General features: G+C 53.6%; 2 protein-coding genes across 17 annotated transcripts in view; one reads left to right on the top strand and one right to left on the bottom strand.

Moving 5' to 3' along the window:
• Wdr27 (WD repeat domain 27) overlaps positions 1 to 18,264 on the bottom strand; it is a 153,030-nt gene extending 134,766 nt beyond the window's left edge. For 6 of the 16 annotated variants that reach the window (XR_007348608.1, XM_048805776.1, XM_048805780.1 and 3 more), the window contains exons 1-3: positions 18,009 to 18,259; positions 755 to 947; positions 306 to 447 (exon numbers count right to left, since the gene is read on the bottom strand). Coding sequence is in view for 14 of the 16 variants with exons in the window: in XM_048805776.1 (XP_048661733.1) it covers positions 306 to 447; positions 755 to 947; positions 18,009 to 18,184 (511 nt within the window). In the remaining 2 variants the exon portion in view is untranslated. Of the gene's footprint in view, positions 1 to 305; positions 448 to 754; positions 948 to 18,008 lie in introns of all 16 variants that reach the window. The other 10 variants (XM_048805770.1, XM_048805772.1, XM_048805773.1 and 7 more) reach the window with 4 other exon arrangements.
• The window catches only part of CUNH6orf120 (chromosome unknown C6orf120 homolog), a 4,446-nt gene continuing 4,256 nt past the window's right edge, over positions 18,151 to 18,340 (top strand). Inside the window, exon 1 of the mRNA XM_015498587.2 lies at positions 18,151 to 18,257. The gene's annotated coding sequence lies outside the window, so the exon portion shown is untranslated. The remainder of the gene's footprint in view (positions 18,258 to 18,340) is intronic.

Below are 18,340 nucleotides of genomic sequence, written 5' to 3'. Positions count from 1 at the left end.
ACCACAGTTGACACACCCTGCCCCTTCACCCCGTCTCCAGCTCAGAGACACCCATGTGACCCTGTACCTGACCATATGTCTTCAGATCGTCATGACATTCAGGGTTTAAAATAAGAAAGCAAAGAAGAAAGCTCAAGAGGCTTCAACCGGGAGACTGTGTGTCAAGTGGGCCAGTCTGGGGCAAGGTGTGTTTAGAGGCCTGCCATCAAGTGAACAGCCCCAGGATCCGAGCTCCTAGGATAGGCAAGTACGCTTAAGGATGATTTTTCCTTCTGAATATGTTTTAAAATGTGTTTTCTATTTACCTTTAAGTGACTTCTCTCTGCATTCATCCAGGTTCCATATCATAAGATAATCCTGCGATGCAGAACAGATTAGAGGTGGATTCTCTTTATTTCCAAAAGCCATAGCAGTAATTGACTGAAGGTGTCCTTGTAGGATTAGAAGCTGAAAAAAAATTTAAACCAAAATAACACAGATTACATTAACACCTAAAAAACAAAAGAGCAAAACAACATTATTTCAAACCTAAGAAAGTAAATAGATGGGCTTTTCAAATATATTCATTTCATGTTTTCATTTTGAATTCATTCATTAAGATTCCTGCTTATGTACAGTGAATTATTCTCAAGTTAACCATGTCACTGAATACACGGAGGGCAAAGTTGCCCAAACAGCATCAAAGAAATGGTGGCAGGGGGCTGGGGGTTGGTGACCTTGGACTTAGGAAAAACACCTGCCCCTGGTTGACCACCTGGTGAGAAGGGTCCCTGATGCTCCACAGGCAAAGCTGGTTCCCATCCAGGGGGAAGGCACAGTACAGCATGCTGCAGGCCAGCTGCACATGAGACGCAGGCTCCTTGGACTCAGCCAGGTACTTCTCTGTAATCATAGTGTCCTCACAGTCACCGATGCAGGACACCTCCTGGGCCATTTTCAACTTTGATCTGAAAACACAAAGCACAGGAAAGATGATGCAGGTCTTATATTTGACACAACAAGAGTCTTCTGTTCACGACTGTTAGCACGACAACTTGCATCACATCATAGCTAAATGACACACCTCCTCCACTCCAAGCAGGAAATCTCTAAAGGAGCTGGAGACTCCAGATCCATGGCCACCCACTCCCCCAGGGTCTTTCCAATTAGCAGGTCTCTACTGGACCCCACACTTCCCACCTCCCCAGTCTTCTTCCAGGACCAGGAAGTGAGGGCAGCTGCCTCACAGAAGCAGAGACACAACAGACCGCTAAGCTACTGCATAAAGCCTTCAAAACACCAGTGAGCAGACCAAATACTGCCATCATCTTCCATCTGCGCATAGCCAATGAGCCGGAGGTAAACTGCATGCAAACCCAGATGGCTGAGGGCTAACCTGTCATCGACACTAAGTTAGCAAGTGCGATCAGTGAGGCACAGCCATGTCTTACAGTAAGAGTGAAAGCTAATAAAACAGTGACAACATTAAAAACCGTTTCAGATTTCCTCCTACTACGTACTCTGGAGCTTCATAAGTGTAACCACCACAGACACATGTGGCATGGCCTGGAGGCCGTGGACTCTGCACTGCCCCATGCTTCCTGACTCGCTCACAGACCTCTGGGTCATCCTGCTGGCCTAGCTACCTGGTGGTCATGTTGCCCACACACAACCTAAGGGTGACAGGGTTCATTCAGTTTGGAGAGACCTGACCAGGGCTCAGGGACAAAGCAGCAGTAACAATAGAGGAGCAGGAAATGGACAGTGGGCCAGAAAGGAGGGCACAGTGAAGGACAGAGAGGACCCTGAGGCCATGGAGGAGCCGGCACAGTCAGCAAGCAGGGTACCACAGAGGGGCTCGTCTACCTCAGCTGACCCTGGAGAGCTACCAGAGGTTGCTGAACAAAGAAAGAACGGTATAGCTGCCATTAGGAAAACCCCCACGTTGGTCAGACAGCTCCCAGCAGCCCACTCACACTCCAGTGAGACTGTGCCCACCTATGCCCGAGCACTGCCAAGACAGCTGTGAGAACGTCCCCAAGAGGAAGTGCCACGCCGTCCCTGCCTTCTTCAGTCAGGCACACTGACGGGGCTGAGCCTTGAAATCCACGCGTGGCCCTGAGACTAGGTCCTGCATGCGCTGTGGCGAGGTGGCCCCGAGCAGGCCTGCCTTCCTCGTCCATTGTCCCAGGCCCCACCACACTGGCTCTCTGGCTCATCCCTCACCCTGACACGTGCTGCTGCAGCCTCTCCACCTCTCCTTGCCCTCTCCTGCTGAACTGCCTGGCCCCTCTTGGTGTCTTGTCAGCACCTCAGGACAGCACAAGGAAACCGAGAAGCTACAATCACCTCCCGGAGGAGGTGAAGCTACAGACAGGGAATCCATGTCACCTCCTAAGTGCAGCTGAAGCACACAGGTTAACCAGGAAACAGCAACACAACAGACCCTGCAGATTATCTCCTGGAAAACAGTCAAAGCAATTGATAAGCAACTTCAGTAAGAGACTTGGTTAAAAACACGTGTCTCAGAATTGAGGCCCAGTTATCAGGAAAGCAAGGAATAAAGATGAATATGGAGACACTGACCTCACTCTAATGGATGCTCTGTTATGATAAGTGAAAGTCAATTTTTAATGACTTGGAAATTCTCACTATTTGAAGAAAAAATATGTTGACTATTTTAAAGCACATTTGTCACCAACTCACAATTCTGGTTTCACTTATTTCGTATTTACGGAGATACAGTGAGTATCATAAAAAAAATCAGAAACACTCCAAATGTCCAACAGCAATGAAATGTATAAAAAAAATCCTGTATTCACACAAGGGGGCGCCCTGCAATAATAACAAGTACACAGGAGTCACCTGGGATGAGGAAAGCCAGAAGCTCAAGCTGCTATGGACAGGAGCCAGCCAAATGACCCAGATGGTGTCTGTCTGGGAGGGAGGCCAGGTTCTGGGACTGGCGGATATGCTCCTGGACCGGAGAGCTGATCCAGCTATTCCCTCTGTGCCCCTCCACCTGATGCCGTGGACCTGAGTCCCAGTGGGCAAAGCTGCCCTCTGCTGGCTGCAGCCTGGGGGCTTGGGGCATGTGTGGTGTACACTGGCACATGAGACAGCCCCATAATCTGCATGCCATGACCCACAAGCACTGCCCTCTGGCAATGGGAAGCCAGCACTGTCCCTTCAGGCTGCCTCACTCCTTGGCCAGTGCTTGCTATTCTGTCCCTCTGGTTAGACTACGCAATGTGCCTGATTCACACCCAGCTCTGCAAGGACAGTGCGTCTACTTTCTCACTGTTGTCTCGGTACCTAAAACAGGACAGGCACGCCACACTTACCTGCTGACCAAATGAATCTACAGCGCCCTCTAAAGGAGGGGCTGAGTGTGCACGGTCCTGGCATGAGGCACTCACAAACAGAAAGCCTGATACAAGTGGGCCACAGTCGCCAGCGTGCCAGCAAGAGTCCACTCGTGCTCAACTCTGTGCTTTCTGCTGAGCACTGTTTAATATCAGCTCAGAGATGAAGAGGTGTGCTCCCAGCCAGAGCCTGAGAAACATAGAGGCCACAGCCGTGTGCTAAACTGAGCACCCCCCGCCCCGTGCTGTCTGCACCTGCTGGAGAAGCTGTGTATCTCAGCAGAGCCCTGCTCACAGAGACAAGGCCCTGCCTTCAAGGGAAACCACAGGGCTTCTGAAGAGGCCAAAAGGACCCTAGAAAATAACATCAGATCTGCGCTGACACTCTGAGTTGCAAGATTGCAATCTAGAGAACCACCACAAACTCGGAAAAAAACTTAGAGCAAGCAATATCAAGGTCACATCTCACAATTAAAATCCTTGATAAAGCACCCAGAGACTGCTCTTCTGCTACCTTTCCAAATAATCTCTCTCTATTTCCCAGACACTGCACAATAATCCTGTAGAGGGGCCAGGTGTGAGAGGCCTCTGCACCATCTACGGTAGCAGGGGTCTTTCCGAGCACGGGACCTTGCCATCGCAGTGTGCACTCACTTTGTGGGGGTGCTAAAAAGGAGGTTAAATTAAAATGCGCCCTTGATGCCCCAGAGTAGGAATCCACCTAGACTTGCCTCCTCTAAATACTTCAAGCCTGTCCTCTGTGCCACGAACACAGAAAGATGAGAAAAGCCAGCATTTCCACGGCCTCCAGAAGTATCTCAAGTCAAGGTAACAAGGAGCCAGCCTGGGTCCTCATCTCAAGAGTGGCATGAAGGAACAGCTGTGAGATAGTCAAAGGCATTTATGATATTTAAAATATGCCCTTGGACTCTTCCAGCCTATGAAGGAGACTCGTACATCTCTACTAAGAATCCAGTATTATCTTTTTCAAATGGTTAACAAATATATGAAATAAGTGTTCAACATCTCTAGCAATTAGAGAAATGCAAATCAAAACTACTCTAAGATTTCATCTCACTCCTGTCAGAATGGCAATCATCAAGAATACAGACAACAATAAATGTTGGCGAGGATGTAGGGAAAAAGGTCCACTCATACATTTCTGGTGGGACTGCAAATTGATACAACCACTATGGAAAGCAGAATGGAGATTCCTCAGAAAACTCCGAATAGAACCACCATTTGACCCAGCTATCCCACTCTCTGGTTTATACCCAAAGAACTTAAAATCAGCATAGTATACTGACGCAGCCACATCAAAGTTCACAACAGCTCAATTCAAAATAGCTAAACTATGGAACAAACCTAGGTATCCTTCAATAGATGAATAATAAAGAAACTGTGTATATATATATATATATATTCAGTGGAATATTACTCAGCTTTAAAGAAGAATGACATTACGGCATTTGCTGGTAAATGAATGGAGTCAGAGGATATCATGCTAAACTAAATAAGCCAATCCCAAAAAGCCAAAGGCCAAATGTTTTCTCTGATATGCGGATGCTAATTCACAATGGGGAAGGGGAGTGGGGAAGAATAGAGTCACTTTAGATCAGGAAGAGGGGAGTGAAGGGAGGTGAAGAGATGTGGGGTAGGAAGGAGAGTAGAATGAAACAGACATTGTTACCTTATGTACATATATGACTGAATGACCAGTGTGATCCTACAACATGTACCATCAGAAAAATAGAAATTATATCCCATTTAGGTATGATATACCAAAGTAAAGAAATGCATTCTATTGTCATGTATAAATAATTAAAACAAAAGTTATTTTTTAGAATGAATGAATAGAAAGAGAGAGTAGACAAAAGCAAACAGCGGGAGGAAGGAGAGGAGGGCAGGGCAGCACTGGGGTCCACAATGGAGCAGATCACGAACATGTCAAAACGAACCCCACTGCCACACCCAGTGGAACACCCTGATAAAGACTAGAACAATAAGGCCACAAGAAGAAAACGGACGTCCAACCTCCCAGCAGGACTTCATAGAATACTCCACTCTAATTAATTTGAAAAAAAAAAAAATCTCAGCACAAGCAGGAAACTAGCAAGAGAAGGCTCGGTGTGGGTCTTGGGTGCCTGAGCCACACCTCACAGGCAGAAGCGCGAAGCCGCGGCCTGAAGAGAACGCCCTCCAGAACCCCTCCCAGCACTGCGTCCCCACGCGGCAGCAGGTGGGAGAGCCAGGTGGACTCTCGAGCGGGAGGGACTGGGATGTTGGGTGCCAGTGCAGCAGCAGTCAAGACCAGTGACCCCAAGCCGCGCACACAGGTGGAAGGAGCACAGCTGAGCTGCGAGCCGTCATGGCAACCCTGCGGCTCCCTGCCCACACACCGTCATGCCCGTTCACTGACACCCGCTACACACAGCAAGCACAGGGCTGAGCAAGCTGCAGCTGCCAGGGGACAGGAGTCAGAGGCCCCGGGGCTGCAGCCACTGGCCAGTGCAGCCTGCCCTGCTCCTTGGTGGTATTCCAGAAAGGCAAAGCTGGCCAGCAGTCACAAGAAGAGTCCTTCCAATGGACCCTCCACAAGACGGGGATCCCCATGCTAAAAGGGTGCAGTCCAGCTCACTGCCTTAAGAGCCGCTGCCTACGCACTCCCTGGCTGACACCTTCAAAAAAGAAGGCATTGCCCTGCACTTCCGAGCAGCCCCATGGTTCCTTGAGCGTGTTAGACAAGGACACAAAGAAAAGACCACTGACTCCGATTAAAATCAAATTAAAGCAAGCTTATTATTTCGACCGACCAGGCTGCCTCTCCCAACAAAAACCGTGGGAACAAGACAGCCCCTCGGCTTTCTAGAAGCGCAGCTTTATAGCCCAGGTTACACCAAGGGGGGTCACAGATAACAGAACTCTGAGGAGCATCACACAAAGGCTAGTTTACATTTTTGCTGGCCTCAACATCAGAATTTATGAAGGTCATTAGAGCCTCAGAGAGAGTTGTTACCTGGCCAGGGAAGGCCAGCCATGGGTGAGTTCAAGGCACGGGCAGGCAGGCATTCCAAGCAAGTTTAGAATTCGCAGTAATTTATATAAAGCCTAAATTAGCTTTTTATGCCTTCGTGGTGAGACGGCTCCCAATTTGAAGAGGGAATCAGGCTGGGTTTATCAATGGTGCTCAGCTACACTGAAAACTACCCACACTGATTTCTCGGCACTCCAGCTGCGTTCAGAGCTTGCCAATAGCAGAACTCACTGCTTGCAGAGTCTGGTCAACAAAAATTCACCAGGAAAGAACTCAGGACAAAGGGGCTTGGCTTCAGGAGCAGTTTGCAACAGTGTGCCCAAGGCATGGGGAGGAGCCATCCACTTAGGTTCCTACTAGGTCAGCAGGACAAATGAGGGATCAGCGCCCATCTGCTTTGGCAGGTGGGTCAGGACCAAGCCCAAAAGGGCTGCAGAGCTCAGTGTGTGCTCACTCCTTCCAGGAACACAGAGTGTGTACCACCCCACAATCTGCAAGTGCTCTCAGGTTCTACTCTTGAATTGGCTCAGTTAGCCACTTGGGATCCTTGGATCTCTTTTTCAAGTTCATTGTCTATTTTAGTCAGTTATTCCACTGCTGTGTCTAAGAGACCTGACAAGAACAATTTTACAGGAGGAAAAGTTTATTGGGGGCTCACGGTTTCAGAGTTCTCAGTCCACAGTTGGCTCCATTCCTAGGGTTCGACTGAGGCAGGACACCATGGTGAAGAGTATAGCAGAGGGAAGTGGCTCACATGATGGTCAGAAAGCAGAGATTCACTCTACTCACCAGATACACAATATATACCCCAAAGGTATGCACCCAGTGCCCACCTCCCCCAGCCATGCCCTAACTGCATTCAATTGCCACTCGGAGGATTAGTTCACAGATGAGGTCCAAGCTATCGTAACCCAGTTATTTCACCTCTGAATGTTGTTGCGTTGTTTCACTCATGAGCTTTGGGGGGACACATCACATCAAAACCACACTGTTCAGTTGAGGGGGCTGTTGATTGAACTGGGGCCCTGTTACACTGGGAGGACCACAGCAGCAAAAGCCCCTTGAGGAGCAGCAGGAGCTCCTGCACAGGAGGAACTTGCAGCCAGGCAGGCATGCAGGCCATGGACCAAGGCTGATCCACTCAGCCAAGAGCCCAGCATGCAACCAAGTGCAGTGGCAGAGGCCCTGGGTGCTTTCTTACAGGGAATAGAACTAAAGTGGAATCAGTGGAACTAGGATCTCAGTTGGTTTTCCTATTAGCAAGTTAAATCAGTCAAAGCAAGTTTCCTGGAAAACCTCCAGTTTCCAACCATCTTTGGAACTGTCCCCTAGTGTACACATCCGGTTCCCAGAGGCACTCTGCCCCTGAGCACACACGAGGCTGTCAGCACCTCTCCAGCCTGACATGTCGCGAGTTCTCAGACCACACACACAGCTGCACATCTGCGGTTGCATCCCTGAGGGTGAACAGAGCCCTGTGACACCACCAGGCTTCACGTGTCTACACAGGCATTCACTAGATGAACTCTGGGCAGAAGAGAGTGGATCCAGCAGGACTGGCTTGCTCAAGTCATGCACACTCCATAGGAAGACCTGGTACAGGCAGGAAGTTCTACCTGAAACCATGCCTGTGAGCAGTGTTGTCCAAGACCAGTCTGCTGGTCAGCTCACCGTTACTGTAAGATACCTCAGAGAGGCCACTTAAAGACAGGAGAGATGCTGTGGCCACCGTTTCAGAGGTTTCATTCAATCCACAGGCCCTTGGGCCCACTGCAGTGGCCCTCGGGCAACACAGCACATCATGGTGGGGGCACGTGGGGGAAGAGGGCTGTACACTTTGTGGCAGCCAGAAAGCAGAGAGCAGAATGAAGAAGGGGTGGGGTCTCACCATCCCATTCAAGGTCACACCCCAGTGATCTCTCTTCTGACTTCCAACCTTGAAGGCTCTGCCTCCCCAAATCCTACCACCTCCTGATAGTGCTGCAAGCTGGAGGCCAAGTCTTCAACACAGGCCTTGGGAACCTTCAAGATTCAAACTGGAGTATTCTGCACAGCCCCACAGGCTCATGTCCTCCTCACAATACGAAATGTGTTCAATCCATCCCCCAAGAGTCTCCCAAGTCTTAATTTTTCCACCCTTGCTGAAAAGCCCAAGTTCAAAGTCTCCTCTGAGACTCATAACAAACATTCCCATTCCAAAATGAAGGAACAATAACAGTAGGAGGAACTGGTCCAAAGCAAGAGCAGAACCCAGCAGGGCAACCGTGAATGCTGGGCTTCCTATCTTCATGCTTGGCATCTAGGGCACACAGCAACACCATGGAGCTCTGAAGGGCTTGGGCAGCCTCTCCTCACAGCACTGAAGGCCCCTCTCAGCTTTCCTGAGCATACGCTCCATATTCCTGGCATCTCTGACTCCACCAAAGCCTCTCCCTCACTCTCATGGCTCCTTGCATGGCCTCCTAGGGGCTGCCCACAAAGACTCTCCCCTGCCAGGCCCTGGCTGGCCTCCCAGGCTTTCCACTGAAATTGTGGAAGCCTGTGTGACCTTGTAAAATCAGCACCAGGTGGACAACAGCAAGGTCCGCCACAGGGGGAGGACTAGTGGGGCCCTCCTCTGAGACCACAGCGCCTCTGAGCACCCTAACGGCCGCATCCTGGGAAACAAATTCTAGGGAAACAATCCTTAGCTATCACTGAACAAGCTCTCATATCCAAACAAAGTTTTTAAATGAGTTTGCCTTCTATGGGTGGGATCTCCCAATTCCTGAGTTGTCCACAAGGCATCTTTCTTACTGTCTTGGTGCAAAGTACATGACTGCTTTTAATGGTGCTAACCTTTTCAACAACCATACCCACCTGGGTCTCACCTTCAAACATGGCCTTTTCTGAACAAACTGCAAGTTTTCCAAACTCTCTGCTCTGCCTTAGCTCCTGTTTCTCACTGTGAACTTGAATAAAAACAGCCAGCAATATCCACATCAGAGCCTGAACACTACGCTGTCTTAAAATGTCCTCCAGCAGATCATTCTGTCACCTTGAATCCAGCCTCACAGAAGTCTCAGGACAGACAGACAAGGTCTTTGTCAAAATGGAACACAATGTCCTCATTCCAATTCCCACCAGAGTCCTCATCCTCTGGGAAACCTCATCAGCAGACTTATGCCCACATCCCTGCCAGCATTCCGGTGTTCTGAGATACCACCAGAGCCATCTGTTAAGCTCTACTTATAAAATTCTAAGATTTTTCTAAGATGCTTTTTCAAACTTTTCTAAATTCTTCCTGAAAGTGAGTTCCAAAGGCTTCTGAACCACATGGTTAGGTAGAATAACAGCAACGACCCCACCTCTCAGTACCAGTTTTCCATATTAGTCAGGATTCCATTGTTCTGACAAAATACCGGAAAACAACAACCTAAAATAAATTTTGTCAAACAATTTCAGAGGTTTCAGACCATAGTCACTTGGTTCCATCAACGTGAGCCCCTGGCAAGTAAAACCCATGGTGGGGAGAATGTGGTAGGATAAAGCTGCTCCCCTCATTATAGCTAAGAAGCAGAGAGAGGGAGGATGGCACATCCAAGTGAACACCCCCAAAGACCCATTTCCTTTCACTAGGTCACCTCTAAAGTTTCCACCAACAACCAATAGCTCTTTAAGCTACAAATGCCATAAATTAATCTACTTGTGAGATCAGAGCTCTCATGGTCCAGCCCCTTCCAAGAAGCCCCACTTCTGGACAATGCTGCATCGGGTCTTCAACAGGTGACCTTCTGATTCAAACATGATAGGAAGCATGCAAGCATAGCTAAGCACCGAAAAACAAGGTAGGCTCTAGGGTCAACTTGTTCTAAACTGTAAATTCTTGCCCTCTAAGTCAATGCGGAGCTGCTTTGGGGCTCAAAGTCTATGGTCATTCAACAGTATTCAAGGTATGGGTGCAAGAGACAGGTCTTTTTTGAGCACCTGCTGAGTGCATGTCCTCACGCTAAGCACCAGAGGGACACAAACCAATGAGATACAAAGAATCTCTGCCCCATGACAAATGGGATCAAAGGTTTCAGCCTCAGAGCAAATGGACCCCATGGGCAGCTATGGGACAGTGTGTGACACAGTAGCATTCCGTCAACACCCATTCCTTTTTCCTTCCCTTTCTTCTTCCCCACAGACTCTGGAGATCCCCTTCCTCAAATGCTGAGTCAGGGTGTCAGGAAGCCCTTGTGGGCTTGAGCAGGAAATGGTGGTCCTGGCTGGGAGAGAGCTCCCTGTTGGCTCTCCTGCACGCCTCCTACTCTCCCCCTCAGGTTCCAGTTGGTTTCTGGGGGCATTCGGGACTTCCAAAGCTGTCTTCCTACTTTTGGTCTTCTCCATTCTCAGTGGTGCGTCCTGAGCAATTTCCTCAGGGAAACCTTCCAGTCCACTAATGCTACCTTCAGCTTCACCCAGTCTGCTGTGTAGCCAACACATTGTGGGTTCCCTGTGCTCTTGGGTGTGATGTCTGTGTGTTCAACCCAATCTTGGCAGACCATTTGTCCTTTCCTTACACAGGAGTCAGACTAAAGTCAAATTCAAGATGACCAAAACACCCATCTGACTAGGTGCTCTAGAAAAATCCCCTGGTGAGTGTTTAAAGGTGGGTCGCAGATATTTGGGGAAGCAGAGACTGTATTGATGAGTTCAATGGGGACTAGATGCCTAAATAAGTTTAATCAGCCTGTCTGAATGTCTGTGTCTGTTGCAACCATGCCTTAAACAGGTACCTAGAAGGTGGGTAACGCAACATGTGTGTGAGTCTGACCCAGGTACACTGCGTGGGCAAGTGAGGACTGGAAACTAGGATGTTAGAAGAGGATCTCAGCAGAAAGTCTCAACCTCCCTGAGCCTGTTTCCTCATCTGCAAAACGGAAATGAGGACAGCTAACTCCCCAGTGCCTTGATCTGAACCGTGAGCCTTCCCCCTGCTCCTGCCCCAGCACTGAAGTAACACACTTGAGCCTGAGCAACTTAGCGAGACCCTGACTCAAAGCAAAATAACAAGGGCCTGGGATGTAGCTCAGTGGTAGAGCACTCACCGGGCACCCTCAGGGACCAGGTTCCGTCCCTAGGACCACAGAAGAGGAAAAAGGAAAGGGCTGAGGGCCTGCAGCTGACCTTCCACCACGTGAGAACGCAGCCCTCTCCACACACTGAACCTCCTTGGCCTTGCATCTTGCAGATGGGCAAGTCGATGCCTGTCAATCAACTGCCCACCCCAGGAACTCACGGCAGCCCTGGAGGGGCGGGGGCCTCTGAGAAGGCCTCCAGGTCTCCCTCTGTGGGAAGAACGTCCATGCTGGCCGCAGGACTCGTGCCTGGCAGGCTTTGTCCTCGGCTGGGAATATATCAGTGCGCTGCCTTCTGGGATCCGGGTTTTCTGACAAGAAATCTGGGGAGACTTGGGAGGAAGTGACGACAGCTGCCTCCTCTCAGCCCCACAGGTGTTCACAACGTGCCTGTGTCACTCGGCCCTCTGTGAGCAAAGTACAGCCACAAGGACCCAGAGGAGGGCGGGTCTGTTCTGGCCCCCGCGGCAGACGCTCAGTCTGTGGTCAGCGGCTCACTGCTCTGGGCCCAAAGCGAAGCAGAACATGGTGGCAGAGGGAGGGCAGGTGGAGCGCACTGCCATGCGCGGGTGCCCAGGAACAGAGGAGAAAGGGCAGGCCCGGGAGGGTGCACCCTTCCAGGGCAGGAGCCTCGTGACCCGCCCCTCCAGCCACCCACTGCCCCAGTGCCAGTCCGTCCACACCCAGGAGGGGCCCGTCCCCTGCAGCTCTGGTAATCAGGTCTCTTCACCTCTGAACACGCCCGCCTGACCGGGAGCCCTGGGGACACCTCAGACCCAAACCAGAGGAGGTTCTGCAGTGTCTAGGGAGCACAGCGTCATGTGAGCACAGGACTGCCATCCTTCCCACCCCCACTCTCCCAAGGTGACAGAGAAAGGAACTGGATCCCTTGAGTGTAGACAGGACCAGGGCTTTAGAGGTCAAGGAGTCACTGGAACTTTCAGAGTTGGAATGAAAAGGCCGTTGAAGGATCCTGCAAATCTAAATCTCTTAACAGTGAGTTATCAGTCTCCATGACCCACTGAAGTGAAATCTTCTGGCCTCCTTTCTTATTAACGGGGAAGAGGTCCTGGAGGCCAGAAACTGAGGCCACTCCTACAGGTGGCGCCCAGGCGTGGTGGGGCCATCTCTCCTCTGGCCTGAGGAGGAGCCATCTGGAGGGAATCTCAAACACCTGCCCCGTGAGGCCTGGCTGCGGCTGGTGCCTCTCCGTCAGGTGCGGGGGCTCGTGGTGGTGGCGCAGAGCCAGCTCCTGGGGGGCTCTGGTGGTGCTGGTTTGGGTCTTTGGACGCTGGTAGTCTTGATTTGGGGCTTGTCTTTACGCCATAACCTCAGTTGGTGCAGCTGCTGCTCAGAGCTGGCGGCAGAGCCAGGTGATGACAGGGGCGGGGTCCAGCTCTTCCCAGGAGGAGGCCCTCTGTGCCATTATCAGGTCCTGGAGGACATCCGGCAGGGCAGCTCTGGGGAGGTGAAACTGGCCCACCATCTCCTCTCAGGGGCAGAGGTGGACATGCGAGTCCCGCCCGGGTGGAGCAGAACTTCCCCAGTTCCCTCAGACAGTCTGTGCAGAGTCCGGGCCTCCCCCTCGCCCTGCAGAGCCTGCCACTTTCCCTCGCTTCCCAAAGACCAGTGCCCAGAGCCTGCCGCTGGCACCTTCCCCTTCTTGCCCGGTGAGCACCAGCGGCCTGAGGAGGCCAAGCAGTCAGGGCAAAGGGCAGCACAAGGGCGGCCTGTCTGCCCCTCCTCCCTGCAGTCTGCATGTGGGGACCCCTGCAGCACAGCCCCCACGAAGTCCCCGTGCCCACCCACCCAGCTCTGGGATGAGCAGTCGCAGCGGGAGGCGGAGCAGCAGGTCCTCCCAGGTACATGCTCAGAACACTCCCTCTGTCGGGTCCCCCCAGCTGGGCCCGGAGCCTGCACCCCTGAGGACACAGGGCAGGAGGCAGGGCCTACCAGCCGCACACAGCGACTCTCCCTGCAGCCCTGTTGCTGCAGGCCAGCCAGAAACATGGCCCTTGGCCAGAGGCTGAAAGGCCCTGGACTTGGAGAAAAAGCAGCTCTAAGGCAAGTGGACAGCTAAGAGGACTGAGCCCCTGGACCCGCCTCACAGCAGGACATCAAGGGCATAGACTCAGGAGCTGCCTGGGCCCAGGGGCCTCTTTCCCCCCCTGAGAGAGACATCAGACTGCACTCTCCTGGCCACCCCTGCCCTGCTCTTCCCTGTCCTTCCTGCCACACTCAAGAATAGCAGAGGTGGTGCCTGATAAGTCACAAATCTTAGAACAAAACTGATCCTCCAAAGATTTAAACAAACAAACAAAAATTGGAGGGAAGCCTCAGGTGAAGGCAGGTGCCCTGCAGCCGCCCTAAGGCCTGAGCCTGTCCTGCTCAGTACAGACAGACCTCGCTCACCTCGAGCACTGCAGACAGGGACTCGCTGGCCTCGGGCCAGCACTGACACAGAGTCTGCAGACGCACTCGCCTCAAGCCAGTGAAGCCTCGACTTACTTTGAGCTGGTGGCTTTGGCCAGAAGGACTCCTCCTCTGTCTTCAGGTCCCTCCCTTCCTGATGTGTGTGCAGAGTGGGTGGCTGCTGTTGAAGTCACATCTGGCAAGGTGTTGGAGACCCCAGAGTGTCCTCTGGCATCATCTCCCAAATCCCATGTGTAGGGAAGGGAGAAGGCAGGTAGGGTAGTGGGGAAAGGCAGGGTGGGCCTGCCTGCAGCAGTGGCTGGGTATTTCAGCACCTGCCAGGAGGCTTCCCCACCCAAAATAATCTCACAGCAGCTGCTATCGGCAGCAGGGGGGCACACGGGACTTGGCGCTAGCTACACAGAAGCCACGTGCACCAACGTGCTGCTGCTTTTAGCTTTGGGCTCTACTGCAGTATGCAGAGTGAAGAGTGCCCAGAGTGTCCTTAGCATGCTGAGGACAGGAGGGCTCAGGGTCCCTCCAGCCCTGGCACCTCCACAGGGCAGGGATCCCAGAGCTGCCCCGGCGACTCCTCCCTCCCCTCCCTTTGTGGCCAGAAATGGAGGCCTTTTAACAAAGTAGTCCACATTGTCCATTGTGACAGTCGGGCCGTGTTCTGGTGGGACCCAATTGTGAAATTATCAGAAGCCTAGACGTTTTTTAAAAAGAGAAATCTTGCGAATTTTTCTAAACAAAAACAGATCTCAATGATGGGCTCCCCTTGGGGAACGTCACTCCCCAGCAGAGGCAGGGGCACTGTGGGGGTCAGGAATTGCGGGTCCTCTGCCCTGGCCTCACCAGTGGACGGGAGGGACTGCCTGACTGCTGCCTGAGAGCTCTCAGTACCCAGAAGAATGAGGGCAGGTGCATGACAAGGGTCATGGAAGAGTGTCCACGGAGGAAGCCCAGGCCAGCTGGACACCTGCAGGCCCCCAGGGAGATGTCCACAGTGGGTTTGCAGAACCCTGGAGGGGGGGGGCAGGCAGTGCAGACCAGGAAGGGCTCCTGCGCGTGCATTCCTTGTGGCTTGGTCTCGAGAGGGGCAGGGAGACAGGCTCTCCTCTATGTCCTCTGCTGGGCAGGGCTGGGATTCTGAGGCAGGGGCTCCTCCTGTGGCTCCTGGAAACAGAAGCTGCCTTCCCCCTGCGTGAAGGACTCCGTGAGAGGACTGCTGCGCTGACCACATGACCTAGACGCGAGGCTGGCACGCTCACACTCGGGCCCTTCTGTGTGATGGCTCCACACCCCGGGCTCCGTCCCCACAGCGCACACTCACTCTCCACTCTCATCCCCAGACGACTCGTTTGGTTCACAGCCTCCCACGGCCGCCTCCTGCCTGCTGGTCACAAGTACAGCCAAGAGTGGTAGAAGTGTGGGTTCGTGCAAGTCTACAACTCACAGGTCACGGCAGGTGGACCAGCCACCCAGATGTGCCATCTGCCACAGACCCTGAACAGAAGCAGGCCTTGCCACGCACAGTGAGAGCACAAATGCCCCTGCGTGCCTGGGACGTAGGGGAGCCCATGCCCAGGCACGGAGAAGCACTGCAGGCCCACCCCACCTGCGACCACACTTGGGGTGTGGGCAGCTGAGCGCTAGCTCAGGTCTCCTGACGGCTCCCTGTTCTCATCGTGAGCACGAGTCGGACGCCTGGCCTTGTGGTTTCTGGAGCCTGCTGCCCCCACCCTGCTCTCCAGACCTGTCTCCAGGCCTCCCAACGCCCTCTCAGAGCCAGACTGAAGATCCCCTTCTGCCCACTACATCTGCCAAGGAAGGGGCCCTCTGAAAAATTAAACACCAGGGCCCTGAAGTCCCCACTGCTGCGGGGCATGCCGTCACACCGTGGGTTCCACCTGCACCACCACTCTCCTCCTGCGCCCTGCTCTCCACAGCAGCTCTGCAGGAGGCCAGTGTTCCCCAGAGGGAGAGGCCTTACTCACACCCACACCCAGCAGCAGAAAGAGCAAAGCTGGAAGACACTGCCCAGAGAAGGCAGGGCACTGGGGGCAGGGTACATCGCCTGCACCCCTCATCCTAGGCACCTGCACAGCTCCCTGTGCGTGCACTCTTGGCACTCCACAGGCATGGCTGCTCCCCCTCGCTGTCGCGGGAGGCACATGAGAGTGCAGGTGATGACCTCCCAGCGCCCTCCTTCTCTGGAAGCTCTCAGGACTCTCCCTGTTCTACCTTGACACCCCCAGGTGCTGGCCTGTGCACTCAGGAGGTGCTGGGTGACATGCTGTTGTCAGCAGGAGCCGGCACGCTGCAAACACCCCCTCTGCGCTGTCTGCCTTGCCAGCGCTGCACTATCCAGCACACCAGCTCCTGCCCACTCTCCCATGCCAGCCTGGAGCACCTCGTCCCTCAGTGTTCCCTGAGGCAAAGGGAGGCTGCACCTTTCTCGAGGCCTGGCCTCCTCCTCTGTGCTGCTGAGGCTGCTAGTGCAGCTGGCCAGAGGCTCATGTGGGGCTTAGCCAGGGCTTCCAGAGCCAGGCTTTGAGAAGGGGCCAGAACCTGACTTCTGGGCCCTGGCGTCAGTGGGAGTTTCCCCCAACCCAAGGATGCAGGCACCCTGAGCCCCTGCGCATGCAACATGGCCACAGGCAAGGTCTGTTGTGAGAGTCTCATTCCCCTTGCTGCCGATCCTTCTGAGAACATGTCAGGGGTCCTGCCCCACCAGGAGCTTCCTTCCCTTGCAAAGGCAAGGCCTCCTCACTGTCCTGGAGCAAGACTGAGTGGTTCTTCACTGCTGGGATTTCCTGAGATGCTGAGCTCTGAGGAGGAGGCCCTGCCCAGCCAGGGGCCTTCATTGTGGCTGAGCTCTGAGCCCTGTCCCTGAGAAGCCTTGTCCCTTCTGGAGGCTGGGCATGCCCCTCAGAGCAAGGTGGCCAGTGGATGCTGGCCTTGTTCTAAAACAAGATACAATCCTGGTTGACCTCATTTTCCTTTCCCAAACCAAATCTAACAGAGGCCTGCTACGTGGGGGGAAACTGAGACAGCAGACACTCTCTCCTATCTGTGCAGCTGCCTAATCCAAAGCATCCCTCAACATAGGTTTCCTTGATTGGCCTTTCTCCTGCTGGCCAGTGTGGTTCATGTTTCCAAACTCACAGAGGGCACATCCGCAGAGACCACAGGGCTCAGGCCCTCACTGAGTCCACAGACAAGCAGTGAGTAGCGGGAAGAGAGCAATGCCCACCACACTCAGCTCTGCAGCTGACACAGGTTCTGGAGACAGGGTGGTAGAGAAGTGCAGGGCTATTTGGGGACCACAACTGCTGGATGAGATGCTAATTCATAACATGAGGGCCTGTGTGTGAGGTCCACTTCTAGTGCAGATACAGGACCAGAGATGGGATCTGGCCACTGAGAAGTAAAATATATATATGTAAGTATAAAAGGGTGATGATAAGGTAACCTCAGGTCAACCTGGGGTAGCCACTGGGTAGAGTTCAGGAATCCAGGGACTCGGGTCACCACACAGCACAGCTCAGAATCACCAAGAGAACAAGGATGACCCCAGAGCAGAGCTGAAGATCCTCAAGGAAGCAAGAATGACAGCAGGGCATAGCTCAGGACCAAAGGGCACAAGAGAGACATCTCAGGACACAGCTCAGGACCTCCAAGTGTGCAAGGATGACCCCAGGCTCAATCCATGAACCCCAAGTATACAAATGTGATCTCCCGGCACAGTTCAGGATACCAAAGGGCACAGGGTTGATCCCAGGGCCTAGCTCAGGTACCCAAGCACGCTAGAGTGACGTTAGGGGACAGATCCGGACGCCAGTGTTGCAAGGGTGATCCCAAGGCACAGCTCAGAACCCCCAATCCTGCCAGGGTGACCTCAGGGCAGAGCTCAGGACCCATCAGGCGTAAGGTGACCACACTTTCACGTTATGTTCCACCGTCCGCACAGCGAGCGTCAGTTTCCAGGGCGAGGCCAGGCTTGGGAGGGACACTACGGCGGGCGCACCAAGGGCGTCCCGAGGCATACGGCGGCGCCGCACCCCGACGGTGAGGGGAACAGGCACAGCGGCGAGCCCTTGGCGTCCTCACCTGCGGTCCCGCGGACCCCGGAGCCCTGCGGCGACGCCCAACAGGCGCGAACCCAGGTGCCCGGCCCGCGCCCGGCCCGCGCCCGCCGCGCCGCCGTGGTTACAGGAGGACGGCCCAGGGCCACGCCCCCGACGGTCTCGCGAGAGCCGGCGCCCGCCAACTTCCGGCCGCCTCATTTCCGGGCGCCGCCTCCCTTCCGCCTGCTGGTGCGGAGCCCTGCCGGCCCGACGCTGCAGGCGAAGCGCGGTGGTGAGTCCCGCGCGTGGATCTGCCCCTCCCGGCGCCGCGCCCGCGCAGCGTTCTGGCCCCGCGCCTGGCCGCGCCGCCCCTCT

This window comes from Marmota marmota, unplaced genomic scaffold (genome assembly GCF_001458135.2).
Source record: "Marmota marmota marmota unplaced genomic scaffold, marMar, whole genome shotgun sequence".
Taxonomy (NCBI): domain Eukaryota; kingdom Metazoa; phylum Chordata; class Mammalia; order Rodentia; family Sciuridae; genus Marmota; species Marmota marmota.
The sequence above is the reverse complement of the archived record's forward strand: the minus strand, read 5'-3'. Positions and strand labels throughout refer to the sequence as shown.